General features: G+C 41.2%; 1 protein-coding gene across 1 annotated transcript in view; it reads right to left on the bottom strand.

Annotated features, from left to right (window-relative positions):
• The window catches only part of GALNT7 (polypeptide N-acetylgalactosaminyltransferase 7), a 40,784-nt gene extending 30,870 nt beyond the window's left edge, over positions 1-9,914 (bottom strand). Inside the window, exons 1-2 of the mRNA XM_010010417.1 lie at positions 9,843-9,914; positions 9,195-9,652 (exon numbers count right to left, since the gene is read on the bottom strand). Of these exons, the coding sequence (XP_010008719.1) occupies positions 9,195-9,652; positions 9,843-9,914 (530 nt within the window). The remainder of the gene's footprint in view (positions 1-9,194; positions 9,653-9,842) is intronic.
• Between the last annotated feature and the right edge of the window lie 720 nt (positions 9,915-10,634).

The following is a 10,634-nucleotide window of genomic DNA, read 5'->3' as shown; positions in this document are numbered from 1 at the left end:
AAAAAAAAAAAAAATAAAAAAAAAAAAAAAAAAAAAAAAAAGAAAGCCCTTCAAAACTACAATTTTTAAAACCAAGCCAATTCTCATTTCCTTGTGATTTATTTTATAAAACGTCATGAGCTGCAAAAACAGTTGTCCAAAAATATATTTCTGTACACAAGGAGCATCATATTCAGGCAAAGAAGAGTTACTTTTCCAGGTTTTTCAACAAAAGCTTATTACCAGTTGTTCTGTTTGAAGTGAAAAGGTGACCCATGGCAACAGATCCAGTTATTGCAGGATGAATTTGTGCGGCCCAGGGGACATTCCCTGTAAAGGCAGTAATGCCATTAAAAAGAAAAAGTCAAACTAGATAATCCACGGAAAGAAAAAACATTTAAAAATATTTACTTTGCCATGATCAGGCTGACAGATGTGTGTGGGTGATGCAGCTGAAACGTTCACTCATGCTGGCAAACAGACAGCAGTTCTCTATTGTCATATTGAAAAACAAAAAAATATCCAGTAAGAGTTTAATTTGTCTCATGCCATAAACATTCACAAAGAGTCATGATGCTTCCTCTCCCAGTCAAACTACTCAGAGTAAAATTCCTCCACCATTTGTCAAAAGAAGCTGTCAAAAAACAATCTGGCTTAAATACAGTCAACAAGACTAATACCCTCTGGGTCAGTAAGAATAATTTGTAAGCAAGTTGTCCACGGGTTGGATAAAAAGAGCATATCAAGCCTGAGCAAAGCACATTGAGCACTGAGCCTTTCTACAGCCAACACAGTCAATTATCCTGGCATGAAATCTAATCAACAGTATGAACATCCCTGGCTGAAGGGATGTAATGCAAGTTAGTTAATAGGACAGATATGGAGTTGCACAAAGCATCACTTACAGTACACTTTAAGAGAATGCTTCTTGACTTAAATTTCAATACAAAGTGCAGCAAGTGTGACCCAAATCCAGCAAAATATACCAGTGGAAACAGCAGATGTGGATTGGAGTGTTCTATCAAACAAGGCAAGTTTTCCTTTATGAAGTTCTTAGTATTTTTGCGATAAAAGACACTACAAAGAGACTGATGCAACTAATATATTGTAGATACATAAATTTTAGAAATACTGAATAGATATCCTTTGGAACAACTCACACTATTTTGGTCGTGTATAACCAGGTGCAGTTCTTGAAATGAGCCATATACAAGACAACTTCTTTTTGGAGCCACACACTTTCAGTCATCAGTGGTTTTTGTCCACCGAGCAGTTTTCTCTCCCATTTTGATTCTTTCATAGAGAAACCATTATTTAAATGTTTCCCAAGAACTGCCATGATTTCAGGTGTCACAACTTTGCCAAAAAGGGCACATTTTGAGAACAAGCTCCCCAAAACACAGTAACAGTCCATTCCCACACGCAGTAAGTGAAACAGGCATGGCAGAAAACCCACTTGGCTGCACTAAGAGCTGCTGATGGAGCTTCAATGCAAAAAGGCAGAGTGGGGAAGGTAGATGCAAGGATTGGCTACCTAGAAGGAGTACAGAAATATTGCCTGAGCACATGCAGAGAGAATTAAAGGCAAAGCTCTAGTGGAGTTGAAATCTGTGAGTCAGGAAGGGCTTGCAGGCAAAAGACTAAAGGAAACTTGAGTTCACAGCTGATTGTGTCAAAGGACACAGACAGGACTGAGCCTCTCAATACCTGATTTGCCTCAGTCTTTCCTTGCAAGGTTTGCTGTCACACATCCTGTGTGTCTCTAGTGGCAAAGTCTGGAGAAGTGAAGGAATATCCACCATAGAAGGAAGGGTGGGTAAGGGACGATATCACTGGACATATCAAACGACACAGCAAAAAGGATAAACACAGCACAAATTCATTGGACTGGTTGGGCTGTACCAGAGAGTACTGAGCAAGATTGTGAGGTCATGCTCTGCCCATTTTACAAGTTCCTGGTACTTGACTGTGAACAGAGGACTGGAAAAGACAACTGCCATGACCACCTTCAAGGAGGATCCAGGGAACTGTCGCCAGGCAGCTTAATCTTAGCCCCTGGAAACATGACAGAGTACATGCTACTGGAAGCCATTTTCAAGTGCATGAAGAAGGTGGCTTGGAATAGCCAACATGGTCTTACCATGGGCACATCCACCATCCTGATCGTGAAAAAATTTCCAACTCCAAATTAATACTTTCTGCCCCAGCAAACCAGCTATTAGCAACAGCCACTGGGAATAAAAAGCATAAGACTATGTCCTTCAAGGATCCATTTAGGATAATGATGTAAAAAGCAAATGGCGTTTGACTCTGCCTCCTTAAAAGGCGGCCAACACATAATGACAGCATTTAACACTGGGATTTGCATTACTATTTTTTTCAGCATACTGAGATTATTACCCAACACTTGCAGCTTTGATAGTCATGCGGCAGGATTTCCATGAGAATGCAGGAAAGAACATTATTCACTGATTTGACATGACAATTAACCACAGACTTCTAAGAGTAGGTCTTTTCAAACCTGTTGATTTGGAGGAGTGATTTTGCAGCAGGTCACTTCAGTTAGGCTTTTACCCGCAGCTCCAAATGCAACAACCCTCTTGGCCACCACTGTGCCTGCTTTGTCCTGCCAATCTTTAGATAGACCATGGAAAGTAAAAAAACAGACTGGAAGAAGTGGAAGAGAAGCCTGGCCCAAGATTCATTTAACATCTCATACCTTCAGTCACAGAGCTGAGAGGAGCTGAGGTTTGGTTTTGTGTGTGTGCGTGTGGGGGGTGTGTGTGTTCTGCTCCCTTCCCTCCCCCAGATGGAAAGAGGAAATAAATAGTTGGATTTACCACATTTCCAGGCAATGGGGGAGTGGAGGGAGTGGGGGAGAGGAGGGATGAGCCTGGATGAGACAACATCGTGTTCTGAATTCATTAGTATCTTGTGAAATTTTTGGAACTGATTAACTTTATCCAGGAAAAAATTATGGCAGCCTTCCAATACCTGAAGGGGACCTACAAGAAATCCATGAGGGACCCTTTTATAAGAGCAAGTAGTGATAGGACAAGGGGGAATGACTTTAAATTGAAAGAGGGGAGATTTAGATTAACTATGAAGAAGTTCCTTACTGTGAGGGTGATGAGACATTGAACAGGTTGCCCAGAGAAGTTGTGGCTGCCCCATTCCTGGCAGTGTTCAAGGCCAGGTTGGACGGGGCTTTGAGCAACCTGCCCTAGTGGAAGGCGTCCCTGTCCGTGGCAGGGGGTTGGAACTGGATGGATCTTTAAGGGTCCACTCCAACACAAATCATTCTATTATTCCATGATTCTCTAAAACCAGAACCAGATTACTAGAGCTTAAATGTGCCAGTGATCTTCTAACATGAAGATAAGGGGAAGCCATCAATACAACCACACAGAAGTACTAGCTGCCCAAGCGGAACTCGGACAGCACCTGCAATGTGTATGGATAAAATCAGAGAACCTGAAAGGACAGAAGATACAGGCAGGAAACTTCTACTACCTCAGGGGACACAGTAAATATAAACTGTGCTCCAGACATTACTGTTTCAGGCATCACTAATTAGTGTTTCCAGAGGGCAGCACATCAGAGAGCCCAGGAGAGAAGCAGCACATTGAGTCCTCAGCACGTGGAGCTCATCTGAAGACACCTATGTAGGAACCACGCTCTAGTTGTGGCCACAACACCCTGAAGTTCTAACGCCAAAAGAGGTGGCTTAGTAAAGCCTTCTTTTGAAAAGGGGAACTATAAAGAAGTTGGGCTTATTGAAAAGATAAGCTAAGGGTAAAACGCCTTCAGGTTGCCTGGAGGTTTTTCAAAGATACTATATTAAGAAGCTGGGAGTTTTTATCATTAATCATAAAATAAAAAAAAATAAGCCTAGACAGGAACTAGGGGAAGCCAGCATGATTAAAAAACAGATGTTAAACAGACATTCTTTAAATGCACAGGGTGGCATCCAAACAAGGAAAACCTAAATGAGCACTAATTTAGGAAAAACAGAATGTAAATAATAAGACAGATTAAAAAGAAAAATAAAAAAGATTGATAAATAGCTTTCTGAAGTATAAAAGCTGCTATTGAAATACTTTTTTTCGAACACCACAAGTAGGATGCCTGCCAGAAAGTCTGTTGGGCTGACAGATGATCAAAATGAAAAGAGACCACTTCAGAAGCAGGAAAGTTAAATTAAGTATTTCCGTTAAACTCTTAGCAGTGACCAACACCAGACAACCAGGGAAGAGAACAAAAACAGGGCAAGCACACAGTGATTCTTCTATCTTCAGCTACCTAAAGCTTAGCGACTTTGTAATTCAGAGATATCTGTATGACAGGTTCTGCTGGATTTTTCTGCCATGAATAGCCTATATCCTATTTTTTTTTCAAACTTAGTATTTCCAAAAGAATGCAACATAAATTGACAAATTACTGCAGTATACAAATATTGCTGACACCAGCCTTGTTATCAAACAAACAAAAGGAGGAAATCATGACACCAATTTTTATAGAAAGCCCCTCCCCAGAGGGAGCTAAAGAATTGCAGACCACCAAGTCTGACTTCTGTGTTGAAAAGAAACTAGCCATAAAAAACAAAATTAGCAAACCATAGACACAGCTTCTGTGGAAGAAAGCCATGCCACAGAAACACAGCATCATCCTTTGAAGAAATCAGAAACTATGTAGACACAGGTGAGCCTATTAATAGAATAACTGAATTTTCAAAGCCTTTGATGAGGTTCTTTGCTTGCTTTACAAGCAAAGTTCCTCATCAAGGTATGGCAGAGTAGGATGGAAGATCTCTTAGGCTGATAACTGCTACAGTGCAAAAACTGTCTATTCATTGCAATTTTTTGAGGAAGTTTGTGACTACACTAGCATTAAGTGTCTGTGCTGGAAGCCAAGCTGTCCACCTCCTCCTTCCAGGTCATTACTGAATAATAGAAAAAGTTCTTGGCAGTTGCAATTAGAATGACTGTAAACAGCTGCAGAATAATTCAAGGATGCTACTGAGGAAACAAGCTGGCAGGAAAGCTCCCTGTAAGTGCAAATGAATGTACATGGAGTGTAAAACCACTCGTAGTGTAGTCAGTGATAGACCTGAAACTTGGCATTACTACTAAAAAAAAAGATTGCAGTGAAACGTGAATAACTGAGCATTTTAGCTCAGAGTTAAAGAAAGGACAAATAGAATGGCAGGAATAATAAGGAAGCAATATGAAACATTTATATAATAGCTTAATGTCGATACCTCTGATATTACCATATCACAGGGTGGCAGGGTGACAAAGGTACATGACAGTATCCCGGAGGAGAGGCTAAACAAACACCATGTTCTTCAGCCTGGAAAAAGTCACCGACTCAGGATGTCATTAATTCAAAGAGTAGAAAAGCATTTAAAAGATAAGTCTGTACACAGAAAAAGGTCTATGAAGCATGACAGTCCTGTTGTGATTTTTGGCTCAAGTGTCCCAGCTCACTCATTGTCAGGAGTGAAACTTAGTCTGTTCTTGTATGTTTTCTCCCAGGCATATGTTCCTGGCCAGAGCTAGAGACAAGATTGTAATGAAAAATGATATCTGATCAGACCCAGAGACCCATAAATTGCATTTTATTTTAAAATACTCTGGACAAGGGGCTCATGACACTGGAAAAACAGCTCAGTTCTTGTTTTCCCTAGCAGCAATTCTCTTCAGTTCTGATTTTGAGAGGACACGCCTTGTTACCTGACAGCATTCACCCTCAAACCTAGGTCCATTTTTTATTTCTCTGGCATGATGTGTTTATCTTGAATCCACAGTCATCCAGAAACTTTATAGCTCTTTTTCTCACATCAGGTCTACCTCTGTGCAGACTTCTGATCACAAAAATATAAATAAAATCCAGAGAGCAATCAAATTAATATCCTTCTTCCCTGAAGCTAAAATTAGTTTTATCGCAGGTCTGCTAGGAGGCAGGTACAACATGTAAAATTCAATATAAAATATAAATGACTGCTCTAAAAAGTAAGAGGCTGCCACCTATCAGGATAATAAAAAAAATAATCTGATAATGGTAAAAATCACAAAGTTTTAAGAAAAGGGCTTCTGTCGGCAACTGTTTTGGACAGGGCCTGCTGAGCTGGCTCTACCTCTCTGCAACTAGAAATATGGTGGAAAACAGGTATTGCTTCACCTAAACCCAGTTTATGGCTCCCCTGGCCCTCCTGCAGAGCGCTCAAAGGCTGCAGTGAGATGATGCCATCTTTGAAATTTTGTACACTGACTTTCACGTATCCCCTTAGATTACTGATTTTGTTTAATCAAACCTATGACTTGCCATATGACAATGGAAGTGCTTGGCTTCAACCTCAAAATAGACTGGTTAAAATCCATAAGGCAATAGTATGCAGTGCTGGCAAAACAGAAATATTCTGAAGTACCTGACAAGCAACTTCAACACGCCATCCAATGTTATTCCCCTCTACAGGGTGCAGCAAGAGTTAAGGCTTTTTGTGACAACTGAGACTGCCCAGAATCATCAGCAAAGTTCCTACTGAATCAATAAAGACAGCTGACAAATCAACTTGGCAACGTGTCCAACTCCAAAGTCAAATACAAACAGGACTGAATCCCCTTTTATTGGCATTTCCCCCTCCAGCAGGGACAAGCCCCAAGGCTACGTGGCTTTCAAGCCGAGAAAGTTCTTGTAGCACTATTTCACTCCCGCTAGCACTGTCTGTGAAAGCTTCTGGCATACTTCACCGAGCAAACCCGACTGCTTAGGGTAACACGTAAGACTTTTGATGCTTAAAGAAAGAGAAGGCTCAAGTGAGGTCTACCTGCATGTGACTGCCTATGAATGAATAATCCAGCCTTTGCCTGAAAAAGTTGATTATACTGCTTTTTGGTAGGATTAAACTGAATATTGACCAACCTTATCAACCAAAATGGCTTCTAGACTTTTAAAACAAATCAGTGGGAGGAAAATAAATGGTGCATCTGACCTTTTGCTGCATTTCTCACTGATATCTGGGGATAAGCAGGAGAGTGAGTATGTCGAGACCTGAAAGCATATAGCAGTATCGGCCAACCTTACACTGCTTCTCCTCTCTTCTGCTGTTCCCAGGAGGCACACGGAAGCTATAAACCTTTAACCTACTTAGGACAATTTTAAGCATCTGAAGCATTCAATACATAAAATATTTGAAGTTGTCAGAAAAATGGCTTTTGTTCACATTGTTTTCAATGCTGTTTTGTTTGCTTGCTTAGAACATTAAATAATTAAACCTAACTGGTTGGAGCTGCTGGCTTTGACCTTCATGGAAGACTTACCTAAACGCGTGCTTGGAGTAAACTGTTTCTAAAATTTACCATTTCTGTTCTGATCAGTCACATAGCTGTCCCTCGTATTCCTTAAAGTATGCAAAGTATTTGCTGCTTCTCTGGTAATTTGTATTTATTACCCTCCTTCAAAACAGAACTAAAGACAAACTCTGAGATTAGGCAAAAAACACTTCAGGAAGCTACAGATTTGAAACTATGTGGCAGATATATATGCTAATGCTATCCACCTTAGGGAAAAACAGAAGGTAGGCAGTACTTTGACTATTCTATGATTCTGCTTGGAGTACTTGAGCTCTGCTGCCAAAGACAGGGCTGCTAGCTGGGCAGAGGCAGCCCAGTCCCACCTGCACATGACATGCTGCCATTTCTGCTCTGCTGTCCTTGCCGAGTGGAAAGCAAGGAGGAGAGCACGCTTCTACCTCTTTCCCACTCTCTCCAGGGAAAGCAGGGCCAAAGCCAGCTCTGCTAACATGAACTCCTGGCATCAGCTCCCCTCTGCCCAATTAATCACAACACTTGATAGGGAAATGGGTTTTCTCACTGGACTTCTTTAGTCCTGTTACCTCCTACAAAAGGGGCCCTGAATGCCTCAGCAGAAGCAGCAGTGTCTAGGGAATAACCTTCTAAAAGAGAACTCTGGCCTATGCAAGTTACACAGATCATTTCCTCCTCTTCAGAAAAATCTCTTCAGCACAGAGGTTCGTACATGCACAGGCATGAGTCACTCACAGCTGGCCAGCTCTCTCCCACCTCGCAAAATGGAAAACCACCCACTATAAGAGGCCACAGAAGAGCCTCAGTAACCAGTCAGTGACCAACCAAACAGATCAGCTGCCAGAGCTGGAAACACACAACCCAGAAGTTGGCACCCAACCCAGGGATTGGTGCAGCTCCATGGCCAGGGGTGAGGGGGAAGTGAAAACAGATGAGTACCTCATTTCATATCTAAATTTATATTACCTACCTCCCAAATGGAAAAAAAAAGAAAAAAAAAAAAATAACCAAACCAAACAAAAAACCCACCACACCCACAAATAAACCCAACCGAAAAACCCTTACCAGTGAATCAGTTTGCTCAGAGACCTGTCCTTAGCTGGTATTTAACAAGGAAAATTGTATCAAATGAAGATTAGGCTGAGAGCAAATCTGGCTCCAGCATTTACCAAATATCAGAAAAGGCTGTTTAAACCTATTAGTAACCATTGAGCAAATGTTAACAACTTCTCAGAATTTCCCCCCACACCGAAGTAGACACCCTCCCAGCAAGCAAAAAATGTTTTTCCAAGATTCCTTCCTTCTTTATGCCAAATGTAGTAAGAAACCACTACCAGACTACTCTTCCATCAGTTCCAAACCCCAAACACCACTACGACAGATCTATACGTCTGTTTACATGGGTAATTAATCAGAGTAATTTAAAGGGAACGGTATTTCTTTGTTTCTCTTCTATTTACTTAGTTTTAATTTTTAACGCATCAGAGTGAAACTAAAACTGAATAAACTAATTAGTAGAGAAATTTCTAATAAAAAAATAATTCTTTCTTGAAGACAAATCTTAAGAAGTTATAGATTAAGAGAAGATATGACAATGAAGACTGTGGCTGGACCTGGAACATGCTAATATATGCAATTAGACACTAAAAGAGATAACTTTGGAGATAAATCAATATAGATTAATTATTCACGAAAGGAACCATTGCAACAGCATTAAGAATAATATATGGAAGCATCTGATATAGTATAGCAAACTTGCCTGTCAGGATAAGAAGTTTTAGGTATTTTACCCAATTAATATTATTTTAAGCATTAATTAAGATACATGGAAAAAAACCAATCAAATCTGTAAAAACAGAACTAAAAGAAAACAAGATGTTTGCTTACTCTTCTTGGCGCAAGTCATTAACGCTCCGATCTAGTGAGATCATATCACTTGCCACCATATTAAACCCAAACTCTTTAATGCTGGCTTGAATGGATTCTTTGTAATCTGGTCCTAAAACATATGGCTTCGCTTCCTCTCCAGGGCCACCAACAACTCCGTGAGGCTCGGGCTCTTTGGGTTCAAAATTACCAAGGACTCCAGGTCGTAAAACAGGATCTCGGTATACAAATGTCTGAGGCTTAAATGTGAGATACTGCCTCTGGATGATGTTTTGCTGTTTGTTATCACCACCACCATGATGATTTAGTTCATTTTTGGCCTTATTTTTCCTTCGAATGGATTCCAAGTCCACTTCTACACCTTCAACATGAGGCCAAGGTACGACAGGTTTGAACTTCTCATTTCCTAGTCCATGGTCTCCTTTGATTGGCATGGGTCTGTTGGCTTCTTTGTCATCCTAGAGAAACAGCAGATCATATAAATTGATAATCCTTCATTTATTTAAATCCAGTACCTTAATGCATTGAGAGTTGATAATAAATATATGTTAAGCAAGAAGGGAGAAGTATCTGTAAAGGGGTTCAGTGAACACTATTTACTAAAGCAACTGCTGCTGGAGAACATTGCCAGCTGTTATTCATACTTACCTTAGCAAGTAGAGCCTGGAAATGGCCCAAAGCCCAAAGCATTCCCAAAGCCCAAATACCCGTGTAGGACATGCTAACTTGAACATAGTTCAGGCTGCACACCAAACCAATGTGCAGGGAGCACTGACAGAGCATTTTACGAAGGAGTACAGTACGGAAGCAGACAATACCACAACGTGGGGCACGGCGTCCTTGTGGCCACTCTTGGACACAGGGTGTTTCGAAGGCTATGCATACCAGCTGCTGAGACCTCTAAAGGGTCTAGATACAGCCTCAACATGCTCCTGCGCTGGGAGAGTGTCATGACTACGTGTAGTCTGGCATGCACATCAGTAACAGCCTCAAGCCACATCTTATCCCTACCCTTCACCCCACCAACTTGCTCCCACCAAGCATTACTTCTGCTGCTGCAACAGTAGCACTGTTTATTTAGAGCCATGAGGTAAGTTGAAGGCACTGGAAATAGATGGCAAAAATAAGATGTAGCCCTGGTCTGATCTGCTGCCTGCCACACAGACTGACACACCTGGGGAAGCAGTGCTGGGGCTGAAGAGAGCTGCCACAGGTACTAGCGTCTCCTTGTTTGCATCCTTGTTTAAAAGGACTTTTCCATTTTAGAGCACTCCTCCCTGCCTCCCCACTGACAGGTTTGAAGGTCTCACCGAGAAGAAAAGTTGGGATTTTGAAAACTGCTTGGCATTTTCAGTGATCAGTGAGGTGGGTGGGATAGAACGAGGGTGGGTGATTTTGGAAGTGTGAAGTTTCCAGAGTACAGCAGCCTCACCCAGAACA

This window comes from Nestor notabilis, unplaced genomic scaffold (assembly GCF_000696875.1).
Source record: "Nestor notabilis isolate BGI_N333 unplaced genomic scaffold, ASM69687v1 scaffold15262, whole genome shotgun sequence".
Lineage (NCBI taxonomy): Eukaryota > Metazoa > Chordata > Aves > Psittaciformes > Psittacidae > Nestor > Nestor notabilis.
This window is presented reverse-complemented; position numbering and strand designations above follow the sequence as displayed.